The sequence below is a fragment of the Belonocnema kinseyi genome, chromosome 8 (assembly GCF_010883055.1).
Source record: "Belonocnema kinseyi isolate 2016_QV_RU_SX_M_011 chromosome 8, B_treatae_v1, whole genome shotgun sequence".
In the NCBI taxonomy this organism is placed as follows: Eukaryota; Metazoa; Arthropoda; class Insecta; order Hymenoptera; family Cynipidae; genus Belonocnema; species Belonocnema kinseyi.
In genome coordinates this window covers 80278985-80301400 of record NC_046664.1, presented here as the reverse complement: position 1 = coordinate 80301400, position 22416 = coordinate 80278985, and the positions used below count along the sequence as shown (strand labels likewise).

Below are 22416 nucleotides of genomic sequence, written 5' to 3'. Positions count from 1 at the left end.
TTCTAGGACACCTAAAATTTGATTTCAACACCTCTCAAAAAAAAAAATATATTGTTTCACAATCCTCAATTTTATCTTCTAATCTAGGACGCTTAAAATTTGGGTTTATCATCTTTAAAAAAAGAAAATATTTCTTTTTGTTTTAATCCTGAATTGCACCGTTCACTTCCGGAAATAAAAAGACTTGTATTTCAACATTTAAAATATATATTTTATATCAATCCTCAATTTCATCTTCTATTCTAGGACGCAACAAATTTGAATTCCACAACTTTTTAAAAAGGAAATTTTTATATTTTTTTAATCCTCAATTGAATGCTTCACTTTCGGACATAAACAAACTTGTATTTCATCATTTTGAAAAAATATATTAATTTTTTTGTCTGAATCCTTAATTTCATCTTTCATTCTAGGGCGCAAAACAATTGGCTTTCAACATCTTTTAAAAAAGAATATTGTTTCACAATCCTTAATTCCCTCTTCTTTTCTAGGACGCCAAACAATTGGATTTGAACATCTCTTTAAAAAGTAACTATTTCTATATTTTTTCTCAATCCTCTATTTTGAGCCTTTATTCTTTTACATAAACAAACTTGGGTAAAAAATGGATTGAAATTTTTTTACAAAGAAAATTGTTTCACACTCCTCAATTTCATCTTCTATTCTAGGATGTGAAAAGATTGGATTTCAACATCTCTTTAAAAAGTAACAATTTCTATATTTTTTCTCAATCCTCTATTTTGAGCCTTTATTCTCTTACATAAACAAACTTGGGTTAAAAATGGATTTGAAAATTTAAAAGAAAACAGAAATATTGTTTCACAATCCTCAATTTCATCTTCTATTCTAGGACGTTTAAAAATTGGCTTTGAACATCTCAATAAAAAGTAAATTATTCTATTTCAGTATTAATTCTCATATTTAAATAAGTTTAGATTTCAACGCTTTCAAAAAAGAAATATGTTATTGTTTCTCAATCCTGAATTTCAGCCTTCATTGCTGGATACAAACAAACTTGAGTTTAAAATGGATTTGAAAATTCAAAAGAAAAAAGAAATATTGTTTGACAATCCTCCATTTCATCTTCTATTCTAGGACGTGAAAAAATTGGATTTGAACATCTGTTTAAAACATAACTATTTCTATATTTTTTCTCAATCCTCAATTTCAGCCTTCATTCCCGAATATAAACAAACTTGGGTTTAAAATGGATTTGAAAATTAAAAAAAGAAAAGAAATATTGTTTCATAATCCTCAATTTCATCTTCTATTCTAGGATGTGAAAAAATTGGATTTCAAGCTCTCTTTGAAACGTAACTATTTCTATATTTTTTCTCAATCCTCAATTTCATTCTTCATTCGCGTTCGCAAAAAAGCTTGACTTGCAACATCTTTATAGAAGAAATGTTTCAATATTTTTTTATTATTCTATTTCAGCATTCATTCTCATATATAAATTAGTTTAGATTTCAATACCTTCAAAAAAGAAATATTGCTTCTCAATCCTCAATTTTAGCCCTCATTCTCAGATATAAACAAACTTGGGTTTAAAATGGATTTGAAAATTTAAAAGAAAAAATAAATATTGTTTCACAATTCTCAAGCTTTTTTTCTATTTTAGGACGAGAAAAAATTGGATTTCAAAATTTCAAAGAAAAAAGAAATATTGTTTCACACTCTTCAATTTCATCTTCTATTCTAGGAAGTGGAAAAATTGGATTTGAAAATCTCTTTAAAAAGTAACTATATTTGTTCTCAATCCTTAATTTCAGCCTTCATTCCCGGACATAAACAAGCTTGGGTAAAAAATGGATTACAATTGTTCTTTAAAAGAAAAATTGTTTCACATTCCTCAATTTCATCTTCTATTCTAGGAAGTGAAAAAATTGGATTTCAACATCTCTTTAACAAGTAACTATTTCTATACTTTTTCTCAAACCTCAATTTCATCCTTAGTTCCCGTTCGCAAAAATGCTTGGGTTGCAACATCTTTATAAAAAAAATGTTTCAATATTTTTTCTTTATTCTATTTCAGCATTCATTCTCATATATAAATGAGTTTAGATTTCAACGCCTTTAAAAAAGAAATATTGTTTCTCAATCCTCAATTTCAGCCTTCATTCCCGGATATAAATAAACTGTTTAAAATGGATTTGAAAATTTCAAAGAAAAAAGAAATATTGTTTCACAATCCTCAATTCCATCTTCTATTCTAGGACGTGAAAAAATTGGATTTCAACATTTCTTTAAAAAGTAACTATTTCTATATTTTTTCTCAATCCTCAATTTCATTCTTCATTCCCGTTCGCAAAAAAGCTTGACTTGCAACATCTTTATAGAAGAAATGTTTCAATATTTTTTTATTATTCTATTTCAGCATTCATTCTCATATATAAATTAGTTTAGATTTCAACGCCTTCAAAAAAGAAATATTGTTTCTCAATTCTTAATTTCAGCCTTCATTCCCGAATATAAACAAACTTGGGTTTAAAATAAATTTGAAAATTTTAAAAAATAAATAAATATTGTTTCACAATCCTTAATTATATCGTCTATTCTAGGACGTGAAGAAATTGGATTTGAAAATTTAATTAAAAAAAATAAATATTGTTTCACACTCCTCAATTTCATTTTCTATTTTAATAAGTGAAAAAATTGGATTTCAAGCTCTCTTTGAAACGTAACTATTTCTATATTTTTTCTCAATACTCAATTTCATCCTTCATTCCCGGATGTAAACAAACTTGGGTTTAAAATGGATTTCAAAATTTCAAAGAAAAAAGAAATATTGTTTCACAATCCTCAATTTCATCTTCTATTCTAGGACGTGAAAAAATTGGATTTGAAAATTTAATAAAAAAAATAAATATTGTTTCATACTCCTCAATTTCATTTTCTATTTTTATAAGTGAAAAAATTGGATCTCAACATCTCTTTAAAAAGTAACTATTTCTATATTTTTTCTCAATAAAAAATTTCATCCTTCATTCCCGGATATAAACAAATTGGGTTTAAAATGGATTTCAAAATTTCAAAGAAAAAAGAAATATTGTTTCTCAAACCTCCATTTCATCTTCTATTCTAGGACGTGAAAAAATTGGATTTGAACATCTCTTTAAAAAGTAACTATTTCTATATTTTCTCTCAATCCTCAATTTCATCCTTCATTCCCGTTCACAAAAAAGCTTGGCTTGCAACATCTTTACAAAAGAAATATTTCAATATTTTTTTATTATCTATTTCAGCATTCATTTTCATATATAAATAAGTTTATATTTCAACGCCTTCAAAAAAGAAATATTGTTTCTCAATTCTTAATTTCAGCCTTCATTCCCGAATATAAACTAACTTGGGTGTAAAATGAATTCGAAAATAAATAAAAAACAAAATAAATATTGTTTCACAATCCTTAATTTTATCGTCTATTCTAGGACGTAAGGAAATTGGATTTGAAAATTTAATAAAAAAAATATATTGTTTCACACTCCTCAATTTCATTTTCTATTTTAATAAGTGAAAAAATTGGATTTCAACATCTCTTTAAAAAGTAACAATTTCTATATTTTTTCTCAGTACTCAGTTTCATCCTTCATTCCCGGATATAAACAAACTTGGGTTTAAAATGGATTTCAAAATATCAAAGAAAAAAGAAATATTGCTTCACAATCCTCAATTTCATCTTCTATTCTAGGACGTGAAAAAATTGGATTTGAACATCTCTTTAAAAAGTAACTATTTCTATATTTTTTCTCAATCCTCAATTTCAGCCTTCATTCCCGGACATAAACAAGCTTGGGTAAAAAATAGATTGAAATTTAAAAAAAAAAGAAAAATGGTTTCACACTCCTCAATTTCCTCTTCTATTCTAGGACGTGAAAAAATTGGATTTGAACATCTCTTTAAAAAGTAACTATTTCTATATTTTTTCTCAATCCTCAATTTCATCCTTCATTCCTGTTCGCAAAAAAGCTTGGCTTGCAACATCTTTACAAAAGAAATATTTCAATATTTTTTCATTATTCTATTTCAGCATTCATTCTCATATATAAATAAGTTTAGATTTCAACGCCTTCAAAAAATAAATATTGTTTCTCAATCCTCAGTTTCATCATTTATTCCGGGAAGTAAAAAAAAATTGGATTTCAAAATCTTTTTCCATAAATTATATTGATTCTAAAGATTGTATATAGTACTTGTTGAACTAATGATAATATTTTATCTATACAATGATAAATATTACCTTATATCCACAGATTGATTCTCTTTGATTATCGGCAATAACGTAGGCGTTTGTAGAAACTGAAAATATCACTACCGAACAATATACGTATTAGAAGAATGGAAGACCCCATTTCTAAAAATTTTTTCTAGACGAACTTTACTATCACTACTGACTGTGTGAGGAACCCGATGAATATTTATAACAGTAGGTCTGAAGAACGAAAATACTTTTCATGTTTATTCATCTACCCTACAACATTATGATGCAAAATTTGAAAAATAAATAACTTTATCTAGTTAACTATTTCAGATTGCATTTAATGCTTCGGATATTATCATTATTTGCAAAAACTAAATTCAATTATTTCAATTATGTTCAACCAAAATAAAATAATTACATTTTAAAAACGAAATATTGATTTTCAAAGAATAGAACACATCTTTAATTTGTCTTTTTGATAGAAAACTGACTTTTTTAACTTTAGAAAACTGAATTTCTAGGGTAAAATTTCATCAGGTTCTGAAAGAAAAGTCATATTTTTTTATTGCGAATTCATAACTTTTTGTTGAAAATATATTTTTTTGTTGCAAGTTGAACTATTTAGTTTTTTTTTGTTAAACACTAATTTTTTTAAGTGCATAGTGAACTATTACACTTCTGGTTGAAAATGTATCGTTTTTTAGATAAAAATTTATCTACAAGTTTCGAATATTTGATCTATTTTTTCAAAATGTATGTTTTCCCTCGAAGATTTATCTTTTCTGATTGAAAATTAAACCACTTTTTCAAAAATTCATTTTTTAAGGCTCATTATTTTTATTAAAAATTCATTCCTTGTCAGTTAAAAATGAATTATTTGATCTGAAAATTCAAGTATTTCTGTATTCAAGAAAAATCTATATTTTGCAACTAAAAATACATGTATTTTGTTAAAAATTAATATTTTATGGTAAAAAACTGACTTTTTTATTTCAAATACCAAGTTAATAATTTATATCTTTTGGTTGAAATTTAATTTAATTGTTGAAATTTTGAGTATTTGGCGAAAATGATTTTCTAAATGAAAATTTATAATTTTAGTCAAAAACTTATTTCTTTGACTAAAAATTTAACTATTTAATTTTTTGTTAAATTTTTATCACTTTTATTTTACATTTTATTTAGTTAAAAGCTCATTTTGTTCCAAGTTCATCTCTCTAGTAAAAAACTAATCTTTTTGTTTAAAAATTGAACTACTTATTTGAAAATTGTATATCTTGTTGAAAATTATTGTTTTTTTCTGTTTGGTACAAAATTTAACTTCTTGGTTATAAATTCATCATTTTCGAAAAATAGTCACATTTAAACTATTCACTTTTTGCTTTAAATTTGAACTATTTTGTCAAAATATATGTTTTCGCCTGAAGATTCATCTTTTCCGGTAGAAAACTAATTTTTTTTTCATTATTTAAAAACAGATGTAATTTTTACATAAGACAAAGAATTTGAAACTCTGTTTGAAAATTGAAAATCTTAAAAAATGGAAATAGTTAAAATTTCAACCACAGAGATGAATTTTCAAATAAAAATATAAGTTTTAGAAAGAAAAAAACATTATTTCTGAACAAAGTTATTGAACCAAATCTTAAATTAAAAAATATATGAATACTCAAGTAAAGAAAAATATTTTCTAACCAAATAATTGCATTATCATAAGAAGATCAAATTTCTACTCAAACAGAATAAATTTTAATCAAAAAGATAAATTTTCAAAAAATATTTATATTTTTTTCAGAAAGATTTTGGTTGACTTCTTACGATCAAAATATGAATTTTTAAACATGAAATAAGATTATACAAAAAAGTTGAATTTTCAAGGCAAGAACTATAATTTCGAACCAAAAAGGATTGCTTGAACAAAATTGTTCAATTCTCTAGCAACTATGTTCTGTTTTATCCAAAAAAGATAAAACTCCCTTAGAACAGATGCATTTAATTGTGAAAAAAATAATTAAAAAAGAGTTGAATTTTCATCCAAAAAAGATTCTAGTTGACTTAAAATGACTATAATTTTTGACAAAAACTAAATTTTGTACAAAAAAGTAAAATTTCCGATAAAAAATAGAATTTTCAATTGAAACCAAGGATTAAAAAAATAGGTTATTTTTCAACCAAAAAGTTGTATTTTTAATTAACAAATATATTAAATTAAAACAAAATGTAAATTTTCTTCGAAATAGTGGAATTTTCAAGTAAAAAGTACGTCTTTTCTTCAAAATGCTTGAGTTTCAAACCAAATAGTGGCATTTTTACATAAAAAAAACTTAAATTTTGTAGGAAATAGTTTAATTTTGAACAAAAATACTTTTATTTTTATCGAAGGAAGATGCAATATTTTTACAAAAAAAGATAAAATTTTTAATGAAAAAGAATAATTTTTAGAAAAAATACTTTATCCAAAACAGATTTTAGGTCACACATAAGCATAAAATATAAATTTGAAATAAAAGGTCTAATTTTAAATTTTTCTTCTACGCCTTGCAATGAAGTTTTGGTTGTAACTCCAAGCAAAAATTTTACATAATTTTTTTGTTTAAATTAATTTTTCTAACACTGGGAAGAAGCGAAAATAATTCACTAAAAACAAAACAACAAGATTTCTTATTATTTGTTCATAACTAAAAAGTAAAAGCAAAACGAAAGATTTAAGAACAAACCAGCCTTCTAACATTAAACTAAAAGAATATTGTTATAAGCTACAATAAATTGTTTAAATGATCATGTTTGTCGACGCGTATTAATCATTACCTAACTAAGTGAAAAAGTGGACAAAAAAAATTCAGAAAAAACCGCTACTTTCTGCAACTAAGCAAAAACTATAAACAATGATAATAATTTGTTCAACGACTATTTTTGCTTAATGAAAATAAATATTAACTCAATTCCAGTGAAGATTGGCCAGAAAGTACAAAAATTTTAAAGCAGACCCAACTTTCTCACTTTATTCTAAGAGAAAACAGCTAAAAACAATAATAAATTGTTTATATAAATTATGAAAACATCTAATTATCAGCATAAACTATCATTTTGTGTGCCAGAAGCAAAGTATCATAATATGATACTTTGCTTATATTTTTAATTTTTAAATCAAACCTATATTAACACTTTCAATTTTAAACACAAAATTTAAACTTCAAATATAAATAAAATTGTTTAAAGTGAAAATTGAAAATTGCATTGGAAATCAAAATATTTGTTTGAAAATTTGTGAATTTTGTTACAAATTATTTTATTTTGGTAAAATATTAATCTTTTTGGTTGAAATTTTATGTCTTAGGTTAAAAATTAAATTTTTTTTATTGAAAACTAATATACGTAACTAAAAACTTAACCATTTCATTTTTTTCGAATATATTTTTATAGACATTTAATCTTTTCTTTTTGAAATTCATCTGCCCTTTTTTCTGGTTTTACATTCTCATGTTAATGAGAAGGTATTGGTTTTGTGTAAAATTTTACTTTGTCGGTTTTCATCAAATCTCCACGTCTTGAGACCCCCTGTATCAGAAAAAACGATTTTTACGAAGGTGTTTGTCTGTCTGTAGTCTGTACTCTGTATTCTGTAGGCACTATAACTTTTTAAAAATTGATCAGATTGGATTCTGTTTTGGCAAACTATTTTAAGACCTAAAAAGAAAGAACTAAAATGGAAATTTTAAGTCAAACCACGCATGGTATAAAAAAAGTCAAGAGAAGAAAATAATTGATGTTTGAAAACCCTTCAAGATTATCATAACCACTTTTTTAATTTGGTCGAAAAGTAGAAAATTACAAATTTGATCGTACCAAAAATAATGAAAAATCCAAAAGTTGCATTTTTTGGTCAAACTGTGCAATATACGAAAAAAATAAATGAGCTAAAATTGCGCTCTCTGGAAAGACCTACAAATTTGTAATTAATCACTTTTCGATAAGACGCGTAGTTTTTGCTTTTATTCATACAATACAACATTAAAAATAAAACAATAAAAATTTGTTCGACTAACGAAACAAGCTGCGAAAAAATCAGCCAAAACTTGTTTATCCAAAAAAGCGCTATAATTTTTAATAGGACACGCAGTTTTTGCTTTAGTCGTAAAAATAACATTGAAAATAAAAATATTAAATTTCTTTGAAAAAACGACACAAGTACGAACTAATATTAACAGACGCAAGTTGTTCGCCTAAAAAGATCTATAAATTTATTTATTTTCTTTCCTCTTCTTTTTTTTATTTTTGTCCGAAGATTATAGTTCTTTTTTACATTTTACTCAAATTTTTTTCAGATTGCAATAAGAGTTTTTTGTTTTTGTTTGTTACGATTCAAATTTCGTCCTTGGATTCTTGTTTTTTTTTTTTTTAACATGAGTTTGCATCAATTGTAGTGTTGGACGTTAAATAGGATTTTTAATTTGGTTTTTAATCAAATTTAAATTTCTTAAACTTATTATTAACCATTTTTCGATAGGACGAGTAGATTTTTTTTATTCGTAAAAAATAAGATTAAAAATAAAAAAAATTAAATTTTTGCAAAAAGTACAGAAAAGACAAAAGAGGACATAGTATCCTATATAGGACCCTATATAGGTTCCTTATTAGACCCTATGCAGATGCGCAGTAGTTTTTCTTTAATCGTAAAAAACAAGATTCAAAATAAGAAAAATTATAAAAACAAGGAAATAAGAATTAGTATGATTCAATTTTTATGCATATTATGAATTTTTGTGATATAAATTTATTGAAATGATACATATTTCAGCGCAGCTTGGAATACAATTTGAAGCAAAATAAGAAAAAAATATTATAATAATCATGATAAATACAATTTGCGCTTCAGTTTGCAATATTTGAATAACAAAATCGAGCGCGAAGCACGAGATACGTGATGAGAATGTGTGCGTTAAAGCCGAAAGAGCTTTAACAAAAGAGACTTCACAATCACAAAATTACAGTTGTTAGACCCTTGACCTTTGATTTTGAAAGGTCTGTACACAGATGCGGGAGAAATGCAAAAACCGAGAGTGGAGTGCGATAGCCATCAGTCGCGTGCCGTAGGTGCGCTTAAACTCTTGAGCTAAGCTCTTTTAACAAAAGAGAATTCACAACAACAAAGTTACAGTGGTGGATGTCTTGAGTCTTAAATTTAAAAGGTTTGCGCAAGAATGTGGGAAAATATATAGACCGAGCGCGTAGCGCGAGTTAAATACATAATTGAGCGCGAAGCGCGAGAACTAGGGGTCGCGCGCCCCAGGCGCGCTTAAACTTGCGAACGAAGTGAGCCGCGCGCGCAGCGCTCGGCAAAATATTCCCGTGTAGCCTGCAGATTTTTTATTGTTGAAACATGAAGTGAATTCTTAGAAACAAAAAAAATTTAAATATTTTTCGTTAGAATTTCATTATTTTTGATTGTCAATTTTCTAATCATATTTTTGGTAAGGAATTCATCCAGTTAAAAACTTTACTATTTTATTGAAAATGTATGTATATATTTTGTTGAAAATTAATATTTTTTTGAAAATATATCTGTTTTGTTTAAAACTGATCTTTTTTACTAAAACTTTCACCACTTAGTTAAATGTTGAGCACTTCTGTTAAAAATTAAATTTTTGTCAACAACTGATTTCTTATGTTGAACCCTTGATAAATTTAACTGTTTTCTATTCAAGTTAAAATCATTTTTAGTAAAAGTGTGTATCAACTATTATATTTATCGTTGAGAGTTATTTTTTGTTCTTAACAATCATTAAGAGAAACAAATTTTCAAGAAGACCTACTCTAACTTTTACCTACTCAGTTACATTTTTAATTTAAAAATATCAGGTTATAAATAAATATTTAAACTTTTAACTTAAGAGATAAACAGATAAATTTTTAAGTCTTAAACATAAGTTTTAAAAAATTGTAATTTGATTCAAATAAGATTTAAGTTTGACTTTTTAACATCAAAATATTAGTTTCAAAGAAAAGGTACATTTTCTAAGAAAAAGTTGAGTTTCTAACCAAAAGGGATGACTTTTTAAGAATATTGTTGAAATTTCAATAAAAAAAACTTGCGTCTTTATTCAAGAAAGATGAAATTTCTACTGAAGTAGATGAATTTTTAAATTAAAAGGACAAATTTTCAATAAAATAGTGGAACTTTCATTCAAACAATATTTTAGGGGAAATCTTCTAAAGAGTTTTTGACTTTTTTATTCACTAAATACTCATTACAAAATAAAACAGGATAAATATTTCGTTTCAATCGAAATTTAGTTATATACGGTATCAAAGAGTTTTTTTTCTCTAAATAGAAAAAAATATTATTAAATAAAGTGTGGTAAAATGAATTCAGTATCTAAATAATTCAAATATTTGTACATTTTTATAATTATTAAAATTTGAAGATTTACGATTTAAAATTCTCCGATTTTAGTCTGTGTTAATAGGAATTTTTTCTATACAGAAATCTCGTTTCTAGTTTAGAAAAATCTACTCAAATAAAGTAAAGTCTGGATTTAGTGACGATTTTGTGGCTGACCTTGACCATAAATCCAGAGTCTCGGAACTATTTTGTCTCTTTCCTTTTTTATTTCTCTCCTGTTTCTCTCTTTTTTTTGTCACGCCTCAGTGAAGACCATACATCTCCAGAAGCTCTTCTGACGCATCCACGCGGCACGCCGTCTATTCTCGGAAGGGGTATATCCAGGGGCGTTATATCGGAGTCTGAAGTAGCCTCAAAAACTTTAATTTAAATTTCGAAAAAACTAATAATCCCGCTACGCCCTTTGATCTTCACAGCTCGGGCACTTGGAATTTTGTTTATTGTTTCAACTAAGTAGAGCACCTTTTTCTTTCCCTAAGTCAATTTTAATAAGTCATTCCTCTTTATATTGCTGCAATATTTATATTTCACACAAAAACATGGTAATGAACAATAATTAATAATAAAAAAATAAAAACAAAACTGATAGTAAAGTAATAATATGGTAATACTAAAACTTATAGGAAAATATATTGTTAAAAATGTTATAATTGTAGCGGAGAATTTTAAACACTAAAAAGTCCAATCTGCATAATTTTACCGTAGAGCAACAAAACTTCACTAGTAAAAAAATTAACCGATTGAGTAAATTATGTTTTTTTAGACTGATGGATTTATTTAGTAATCAATGAGCAAAAAACATGTTGAGATAAATCATATTAAATATACTACTCGTCAATAAAATTATTTACTCTTTTACTAAATTTAAAACATCAATTTTAAGGTAGAAATTGCAAAACATTAATGCTTTTACTAAAATAGGTGTGAAGAAGTAAGAAAGTGAGATTTTTGAGAAAACTCAATTTCGTCAAAAGTGGACTCTGCACCGTTTAGCTTTTCCTGCTTTGATATTACATATATTTGGACTTAGTATTACTGAGACGTGGTAAGACATTTACAACAAAAGTACGAATTTGCATTGGCATCAATAGCACTTCCATCTCGTTTCCGATTTTAGTATTGATAAAATGCAGAGTATAATTGTTTCCTACTACATAGTCTTTATCGGGAACCCATTTGAGACGCTCCATATCTTCCAACCACTGATTACCACCCAATGTTGTTTCATGAACTGCAGTTACGGTGAAATCTGAGAATAGGTTCTGAAAAGGGTATTTTTAATGCGATAAAAATTTGTTGTTTAACAATTTAACATGTTTCACAAGGTGACTATTATTTCCGAGGTCTGTTCAAAAAATACGCGGACTGTTTGAATATCGCGGCTCGAGTTGGTGTCAGGAGAATCCGCTTGGTGTCGCTAGGTTCATACAGATCAGCTGTTTAAAACGCGGTATTCCAGTCGCAGATATCTTCACTTGTTGATAAGCTACACGGTTTTAAGTAAAGAGTGTTTTTTTTTTGTTCGTCGGATTGCAAAATGGACAGCCTGGCAGAGCAACGAATCGTTGTGAAATTTTGTGTGAAACTCAAGAAATCTGCAACTGAAACATTTGCCATGCTCAACACGGCCTACGGTGATGATGCCATGAAGCGTACTGCATGTTTCAAGTGGCATGAACGTTTCAAGGGTGGCCGACAGTCAATTGACGATGATGAGCGTCCTGGGCGTCCTTTAACGTCAACTGACGACCCACACGTTGACAAAATCAACACCCTGGTGCGCGAAAATCGACGTCTGACCATTAGGGAGCTTGCCGAGGAGTGTGGGATATCAGTTGGATATTGTTACGAGATTTTGACCGAAAAATTGAAGATGCACCGCGTCACTGCGAAATTTGTACTACGCCTGATAACCGACTCAGCACTCAGAACTCGTGAGTTTTTGGCTAAACACTCGATTAATGTTCTTCCCCATCCTCCATACTCATCTGACCTTGCTCCTTCTGACTTTTTCTTGTTCCCAAAAATAAAAAAAACCCTCAAAGGAAGAAGATTTGAGACGATTTCAGAGATTAAGGCAAATGCGACGAAGGAGCTGAAAAGCCATCACAAAAGAAGCGTACCAGGACTGTTTCAAGAAGTGGAAACACCGTTGGGATAAGTGTGTGCGTTGGGGAAGAGAGTATTTTGAAGGAGACCCAGACGTGTAACTTCCAAATAAAATACTTTTTTATGACCTCAATCCGCGTATTTTTTGAACAGACCTCGTATTACTGGATTACTGGATTACTGCCCAGGAAATGCAAAAGGGCAGATAAAGTCGGAAATATAAAATAAGAAAGGAAAATAGGAAGGACAAGGGAAAGAGACAAGGATATTAACAGGAATGAAGTTAGGATATTACCTAGGATAACGAAGTGTATCACTATAGGGAAAGGAAAATATCGAAATCCAGGGATAGGGACTGGGTCTGCGTCAGTGAAACAAAAAGAGATAGGAATAGGAACAAAAGCAATGTCAGGTACAGCAAACATGGATGGTCAAGAGGCACATACTTAGGAAAATAAAAAAAGATAGAGGTAGGAACATTATTTTTTAAAGTTAATTCAGATTTGTTGTTTAACAATTTGACATGTATTACAAAGTGTCTCTTATTTATTAGGGGAAGGGAAAGGAGAATTTCCCGGGATATGCGAAAGGGAAATAAAATAATAAAGGGAAATAGAAAGGGCAAGAGATAGGGGCAAGGACGTTTGCAGGGATGGAGCAGCGAAACGACCTGGGATAGGGAAATTTACGAATATAGGGAAAATAACATAGCGAAATCTAGGGATAGAGACCGGGTCAGCGTCAGCAAAATGAAAAGGAATAGACATAGAAACAAGGGCAGAGAAGGTTAAGCACGGCAAACATAATAGGACAGATATATGTAAATGGACAGAAAAGGAAAAAAACAGAGGCAGAGATATGGACAGGAACAGGAATATAAAAGGGGATAGGCACAGAGATAGTAAATTTAGAAAGGAACAGGGACTAGGTCATGGACAAGGAGAAGAGAGGAAAACGTCTAGACAGATGGTCAGAAAATAAAAACCTGCAGGAACAAGGGAATACAATGTGAAAAAGATAGAAAGAGAGGAGAAGATAATGTCAGCGGCAGAGCTAGGGCCAGGATTAGGGACAAAGAAAAGTACAGAAAAATGAAGAAAGAGGGATCGTGATAGAAACAGGGAGAAGAACATTAATATGGACGGTGGCAGAGAAACGGTCAGTGACAGAGTCAGGGAGATTAAAAGGGATTGGGACACGAACATAGACTAAGGACTGGTTCAGGGCCAATGAAATAAAAAGGAAAATTAATAGAGGAAAGGGTTAGGAAAATGGGAAACATTAAACGTACCTGTATATTTATTGTAACTGGTATAGAATATTTGACTGATTCGCCTGCTTCAAAGATATGCTCGAGTCTCAATAAAATACTTCCATCTTTCCAGGGTTCTAGAGTCAAGATATGAATGTTGGGAGGCAACTTTTTAGCCAGGCCAAAACTCTGTAAAAATGTGAAATAGAAATAATATTTTATTCCATTTTATGGAAAAATTTCTTGTAGAAAAGCATATTAAATTATTTCATCTTCTTTCTCCACTGTCTTTTGGTAAATAAGCTTGATGAATTTATTTACGACATCAAAATTATAAAATAAGCTCATCATTTTTTTATGTATACTCAGGTTGTAATTTGAGTTGATTTTCAATATATCTAATAAGCTTTAACAGCTAAGAAACAAAGTTTTCTAAAAAATAAGCTTTTTTCGCATTTTTCTGTTTTCTTGAATAAGCTAGAAAGTAATAAAAGAAAAAAATATGTTTTGCTTGTTTCTTAAGAATTTGTAACTCTTTCATTCCCAAAATAATACTTTTAAATCGGTCAGTAATTTTTGGCTATAGAAATTTTTGTGTTATAAATTCCGGATTTGCACCTCTGTGTGCCTTAATGTGACTTTTTCTACTTCAAACATAATTTTATATGGCTTCAAGTTATTTCAGGGGACATAAATGTATAAAAAACAGAAATAATTGCAAATAATTCTAAGTAACTTCAAATGACAAGACTGGTTAATCAACCGATTTTTGTAGCTATTTCTTGAGTAGAAAATTATTGTATGCTCACATGCATCTTATAATTTGCCTTCCAATCATCATATGATGTGGCTTTAAGAGGAGTGATAAAAATCCAGGGTCGAAGGGATAACCTCAGAGCCTCATTTTTTTCCTGAAGTACGAATGAATCGGTCTGAGTTCCAATTAACACAGAATGTTCTCCTCTAGCTACTAATCCCATTCCATAAGCAGTTTCATTTAAGGGCTCGTCGACACCAAAATTATCATCGCACAATAACCGTCTGTGAACCTGGAACATTCAATTTTTATTTTTAACAGTCAGAAGAAACAGAAAAATAAATTTTAAATTTTCTCAACAGTGAAATCCAACTAATCAAGATCAAAATTACGAATACTAAATAATTCAAAAGGCAGTTCTTCACCATCAATTCAATTTCACCATCCCTCAAACTACTGCCTCCTTGTGCCCTGTCAGTAAGAATAGCCATTTTTAATTTTCTTTCTTCATCGCTTAGGGAAATTTTTGTTGTTACTGGATAGTAATTTCCAGCAACTGGCTCTTGGAGATCTAACTTCCATGTGGGTCGTTTATTTCTCTTTCGTTGTAACATTTCTCGACCATTGCTGTCTGTTAAAAATTCGCCATTTGATTGGAAGTCTGTTGTATATTTAGTTATTATTTCTTTTCCAATACCGTCACTGCAAGAATTTAATAGTTAAATATTTTAATACTCGTGCACGCTAAATTTTATCCGGAACTTTAAATGAGAACGGCTGCTAAATAAATTTATTTTAGTTCATCAGTGCGTGTCGTGAGAGAGTTTGGATCATCGATGTTTTTAGAACCTCTTTATCAAACGTCAACATTTTGGTTTTATTTGTGATTACAAATCGTTTTTATAAATTGCAATTTAATCAATCATATCTTACTTGATATCAATAGGACCAACAAGCCAGCTAAATTCGATTCTTTCTTCTCCCTCGTAAACTCTAACAACTTGGCTGATCCACTCGTTCATGGTCAGATGAAGCTCATCCACCAAAGGACCTATAGTTTGATTTTTTCTTTTTTAAATAATCAATGCTGCTCTGTTTCTTTTTAAAATCATAATATTTGTACTCTACAAGTAACTTTCAAAATACTATCGCCAACAGGGCCTAAAATCGTGCGCTGAAAAATTAACTTTATTTTCTAAAGAAAATTTTTAGAACCCAAAGAAAAAGGTTAAAGGTAAAAGGATCTATTATTTTGGTCAAGATTAATTATTCCGTTAAAAGTTCAAATATTTCGGTACACAATTAAACTACTTGTTTGAAAATTAAATATTTGTTTAATACTTTGGTATTAATATTTGGTATACTTGAATATTTCTCAGGAAAATCTAATTTTAAGTAGTGAAGCTTAAACAGGTCAGATTCGTTTGAATTTTGTTATTCTAATCTGTGATCAGCGTCCATAATCTCATTGTAATACGATGCGGAACAATAACGAATATTATTTCTGTGCCCAGCATAGCCAATATACCATAATATATAATTTATAATAATGCATAATGTATACTACGTGCCAGAATGGCACGTACAATCATAGCCTTGGATAGGAAAAGGGTCATTTTAATCTTAAGCCGGGTGTTCCAATTCTTCAATAGGCACAAAAGCAATCCAAATTTGGTTTTTGGTCGCATTACTGACTCGTGAAAAGACTCGTAAGGACTCAATCCTGGATCTAGGATTATCTGCGCATGATGCAATACTTCTAATTGAAGCTCTTTCTTCTCCTCTCTTTGCAGCTTTCCATTAATGTATCCTGGAGTTAATTTGGCCTCATAAACTTCAATAGTCAGGTCGGCAATGCAAAAACGTGGATCCTGCATCAAACTAAAAGCATTTGTATATCCTGTGAACCATCACGTGTTGATTAGTACTGATAATTGATATTTGATACTAATATTTCTGAATTAGATTTCGCAGGCTTATGAAGAAATTATACCAGTATTGCGGAATAGAATTCCTTAATTTTTCTTAAGGCAGGATTCAGGTTTTGTAATATAGAATCATATGGCAATAGCGTTTAGGAACCGTTTGTTCATCTTTGATTAAATATTTTTAATCAAACGCAATCCCTCTTACCTAATAAAATCAACTTATTGGAACAAACTGCTAATCATAAAAGTTTGATCTGTAATGGTGGACGTGATGTACCCAGGCTTTTTTTGAAGGCCAAACCAACTTTTTTGTAACAGTGAATATTTATATTGTAGAAAATGTGTGATCTTGCCAACATCACTTAGATGATCGAGGCTTCATTTAGTCGCGGTTGTTATTTGGCTCACGCTTATTAACGGGCCTTACATTACAAGCCGTTAGCAGTTTGAGTTTTTTTGTAGGAACTTCAAAGATTTGCAATAAATTCAGTGAGATTAGATGAAGAACACAGCTTTACAGATGAAGAATTTCAGTCTGTTTCTCCTATCACAAAGGAGCAGTTTCTTGAAACATTTGCGATCCAGTACCGTGTCAAGGCGGTTATAGGTATGTAACATGAAAGAACCTTCTGATGTTTTTGTGCAAGTTGTGACAAGGACTTGCCGCTCATTTCTTTAAGTTAATAATTCAGTTTTCAAGCCGACAAGCCGTAAGATTTCTTGTCGCCACTGTTAGGCAGTTATTGATGCTACGAATTGTGCCTGGCAATATTGGCTTTGATTCGATTATGCCAGACGAATATATCGAACTATTTATTTACATCGATTTTTAAGTTCTTGGCTCAATTCTTACGCATTCCGCATCTTCACAATCTCTTTGATTCTTACCGAAATGCTGGTGTTATAATAAACAGGTACCATACACCAATTGAGATGCAAGTTGCAAATGCTGAACTCTCCAGATAATTGTTATAGAGTGCTCGAGAGGTAACCGTTGTTAAAGCGCTCGTAGAAGAGGAAAACCTGCCAGTCAGAAATGCTTAGAGATCGATGCAGTTTAGCTCTTAATGGTGTGGAGGACTTCCCACGTTCAACATTGGATTTTTTGAGAGACTTGACTATTGTTGTTAATCCAGACAATTCAGCTGCAGGATGCATTCAAGGTAAGCTGCAAAGAAAGGGGCAGGAAGAGCATCAATTAGGAGTCTCGCGTCAGGCGCAGATGATCCCAGATTTAGTGTTGATAAGAATGAGTCTTTTCACCATTCCGTAATGTGCCTATGGAAGACATGGAACACGACGCTTAAAATTCAAATGAATTTTATCCTATCCAAGGCTACTATTGTACGTGCCAATCTGGCGCACGAACCATCGGCTCATGTACACATTTGCTATCGTATCATGGAACATTCCCTATGCTTGATAAAAAATTAATGTTCGTTATCCTTCCACATCCTTCACAATGTGATCATGGATGCTGATCACAGACCAAAACAACAAAACCCTTACCAAAATCACATTTTTGAGCTCCACCATTCGGAATTAGATTTTCTATAAAATCTATTTCAGTATGCAAAAGAAACAACATTTGGTGTTTTAAAAGATATTGTCTAGCAATTTTTAGAGGTTATAAAATCATATGATTGATTAGCAGATTCCAAACTACAAAATATCTGTCGGATAACCTAGTCAGGGTCTCTTATGAATTTTGTGACAAACACTTGTGTTTACAACTTGAGTCTTTAACATGGATTTTTGTAATCAGGACACCGAGAACGATCAAATATCTCAATCGCAGTTTGGGAAGGTGTCACCAAAAGCTTTCTTTAATTTGTTTTTTGCGAGGAGCTTTTTTTATGAATTTTTTCTTACTTTAGTTGAAAATCAATCTTTTTTGGTTGAACTCAATTTTTTTAAATACACAATTAAACTTTTTTTCTTTTGAAATAGTGGCTGCTCAGTTTTCATCGAAAATTCATCATTTTCGGTTTAAAATTCAACAGTTTTGTTAAAAAGTCATCCTTCTTGTCTGAAAGTTACACTACGTTTTTTAGAATTTATCTTTCCGTTTGCAATTTCAACTATTTAATTGAAATTGATCCTCTTTCTCATTCAAAATTCTTTCTGATGTGAAAATTTGTCTCTTTTGTTTTAATTTAACCAGTTTTTATTATATTGTTTACTTAAAATATTAACTGTAACATTTTTATTAGGTATCATCATTCTTTCTTGAATTTAAATGTTGAAACCTTTTTTTTTTGTTGAAAAAAGAAATGTTATATTTCTCGTTCAGAACTCACTTTTACGGTAAGAAATTCATGAATTTTGTGTAAGTCATTCTCTTTGGTTAAAACTTTAACTATTTTGTTGAAAGTTCGTCTTTTCAATTAAAAATTTAACTACCTTGTTAAAAAATTAAATTCTTGGTTGAGAAAAAACTTTTTTCTCAAAAATTTTAATGTATTGTAAAAAATTGATTATTTAAAATGAACATTATACAATTTGGTTAAAATTATCATTGTTTATAAATAAAAATTTCTTCTTACTTGAAAATTCGTTACTTCTATTCAAAAGTCATCTTTTTTTGTTTGAATCCTGCTGCTTTTAACATATATTGGCATTTTATTGTCGTTGAAATAACAAGTTTTACATTTTTTCGAGAATTTATTCATCTATTTTATTTTAAATTCGTATTTTTATTTAAAAAATTAACTAGCTGGTTTAAAACGAGCTATTTTGAAAATATCTCAATTTCTTGTTTGGTAAAAAATTTAATAAAAAAAAATTGATTGCACAATCAGACTTCTGGCAAAATTTGAAATGGTTTAGGTTCTATTATAAAATGTTAATATTCAGTTCTGAATATTTCAAAATATGTCTGAAAAGAATTTGGCAGATTTTAAGACAATTTTTTTATTTTGCAGAATGTAACCAAAATTTAGGTAAACTCTTAATTAATTAAAAAAATATGTAGATGTCTTTAAAAAGTTTTGAAATAATTTAAATTTTCAGAATATTTCAAATTTTTCAGCAAATTGTAGGTTTCAGAATATTACAAAAGAATAAGCTTTTTAAGAATTTTGAAGCGTTTCAAAAAATTAAAAAACCGTTCTATAAGATTCCTGGGAAAATTTCCAAAGATTTTTTTTTTAAATTAATTTGAAGACAAAATTCTAAAAGATTTCAAAAGATTTAAAATTACGTCCTAAAATTTCGAAAATTTTGAAGAAAAATTTTAGGAAATTTTTTTTCGAGTTTATGAGATATTTAGAAGTTTTGAAAAGATTCAAAACTAATTCAAAACATGAAAAGATTGAATATAATTTTAAACCAAAATATAAATGTTTTAAAGTTTTGGAGATCATCAAAACATTTCTTATGTTTCCTACGAAAATTTGTAATGCTTTTCAATTTAAAAAAGTGGTTTGAAAAAAATACTCAATAATATTCCAAAGTGTTTAAAAAAGTTCAAAGCAAAATTTAGAAGAATAAATGGAAATTGTTTTAATCTTTGAGAATTTTTTTTAATGTAAGAAAAAGTTCAAATTATTTTAAAAGATACATGGAAGTTTTAAAACATTTGGCAAAAGTCGAAAATAATATAAATCTTGGGGAGATAAAAAAAAACATTTTAATGTAGAATTTCAATTTAAAAATTTGTAAAAAATGTACAGTCTAGGGTGAAAATCAAAAAATTTGGTTGACATTTTAATTCTTTCTTATTAAAATTTGAGATTTTTCTTGAAAATATTTCTTTCTTTTTGGTTTTGAAATTTATCACTCTTCGTAGATATTTGATCTTTTTTGGGTAAAAATAAAACTCTCCAGTTGCAAATCATCTGTTTTCGATGACAATTAAACTATTTGATTGAAAATCTCTGTTTTGCTTAAAAAAGAATCCTTTTTAGTTGAATATTCAACTCTTTTATTGAAAATCCCTATTTCTATGTTGAAAATTCAGCTTTTGATTTAAAAATGGAATTTTTTCTCAAAAACTAATCATTTCTGGTACTAAGATAAAGTGTATAATTGAGAATTTGTCTAATGGAATCAAAAATTTATCTCCTTTTTAAAAATAAGTTGTTTTCGGGTTGAAAATTGATTAGTTTTAATAAAAAATTTATATTTCGGGTTGAAAATTCAACTTTTTGGTTAACATTAAAACAATTTGGCTGTAAAGGCAATATTTTTACTTCAAATGTTAGGAACTCGAAGCGTTTTAAATTTTATCTAAACCCCTAGTGGGCACGGAATTTGTCGACGTCGTCACGACATCGTCACGACACCGTTACGACATCGTCACGACACCGTTACGACATCGTTACGACATCTTTACGACAACTTTACGACATCCTATGCCCATGTCGTTTCGGTGTCTTTGCGATATCGTAAAAACATCGTCAGACCATACGACTTATTTACGATATCTTAAAGGCACCTTAACGACATGGACATAGGATGTCGTAAAGTTGTCGTAACGATGTCGTAAAGACGTCGCTAAACTTGGTGCCAACTGGAACAGTACTTACATTAATTTCATTTTAAAAAAAATGAATGACCCTGTTTACGTGAAAAGAGCCTGACACATTTTAGACCCTGATCTGCAGAAAACAATAATCCACTACAATGGTGAATAAAATGAATGTTTTAAATGGTATACAAACCTCTAAATAGTTGGACAGATCCATCATAGGGAAAATCTCTGATTCCTGTAGTTACATTTGGTCTAAAGATATAGGCACCAGAAGCACGACCGTTATTTCCAGGCATCCACTTTCCAGGGTATTCACTTACGACTCCTTCATAGTAATAGATTGATTGTGTTAGCTTAATTCCTTTTTGAATGTTAGATTCGATAAGAACTTTCCCAGTTGTATCAACACTGATACTATATGCCTAAAAATAAAATAATCATACTACAAGCAGTGAGAAAAAATGGCTAGGTGTCAATTCGTGAGTCGTCGAGATCTCAAATGTTAAGCGGGGCTGTGCGCGGTTAATACTCGGATGGGTGAACATTCGAAATTTCTTGCTTAGTCGAATTTGCATTGCGTTTAACTGAACAAATTTAAATTAAGGAAAGGTTGTGCTCACGAGTTTTGGTTTTCTACAGTTTTCCACTCATCTGCCCAAATGTTTAGGCGTATGCGAGCGCTTTATAAAGCGCTTATGAAATACCGACTGGAGAGGGATTAGAAACAACTTATGATTGAGTGCATCAGGTATTATGTAGAGGCTTATTGAGAGTTAAGGTAATTAGAGTAATTCGGGTTAAGTTTAAAGGTAAGTAATTTCTAATATAAAATAGAAATGTCAAATAATTTAAATAGTGTGGACTATGCTAAGGGAGAGAGTGCAATATTTTTGAAAGAAAGGAGAGCAAGGAAGCCAGGAACTTATAGCGAGAATGAGGTGCGGTTGCATGAAGAAGTATAATAGGTTCTGGCTTTCTAGAGAGAAGAGAATGTGTGAATTGTGCGGGAAGGGGGATGCAAAATTAAAGCATTGTTTAGAGGAATGTGAAGAGGTGGAAAGAAGGGGGATAAGCATGGAGGTATTGTTGGATGAAAGGGGTGACAAAAGGGCAGTAGCATGGGTGAAGGGGGTGTTGGGTAAGAGAGAGAAGAAGAGAAGGAAGGAGGAAAAGGAATAGAGAAGGAAAGATCGTAAATAGGAGAGGAAGTAGATGTAAGCGAAATGTAAAGATTGTAAATAGTAGTTAAGCATTAGGTGTTAGCCGCGGAGACAGAGACTGGTAATGCGAGG

General features: G+C 29.6%; 2 protein-coding genes across 2 annotated transcripts in view; both read right to left on the bottom strand.

Moving 5' to 3' along the window:
• The window catches only part of LOC117178568 (lysosomal alpha-mannosidase-like), a 37695-nt gene extending 34627 nt beyond the window's left edge, over window positions 1-3068 (bottom strand). The window contains 1 exon segment of the mRNA XM_033369997.1: window positions 3063-3068. Within this exon segment, the coding sequence (XP_033225888.1) occupies window positions 3063-3068 (6 nt within the window).
• An 8546-nt stretch (window positions 3069-11614) lies between these two features.
• Window positions 11615-22416, bottom strand: part of LOC117178567 (lysosomal alpha-mannosidase-like) — a 54062-nt gene continuing 43260 nt past the window's right edge. The window contains exons 14-19 of the mRNA XM_033369996.1: window positions 21315-21546; window positions 15656-15773; window positions 15148-15424; window positions 14775-15014; window positions 14005-14154; window positions 11615-11866 (exon numbers count right to left, since the gene is read on the bottom strand). Of these exons, the coding sequence (XP_033225887.1) occupies window positions 11615-11866; window positions 14005-14154; window positions 14775-15014; window positions 15148-15424; window positions 15656-15773; window positions 21315-21546 (1269 nt within the window). The remainder of the gene's footprint in view (window positions 11867-14004; window positions 14155-14774; window positions 15015-15147; window positions 15425-15655; window positions 15774-21314; window positions 21547-22416) is intronic.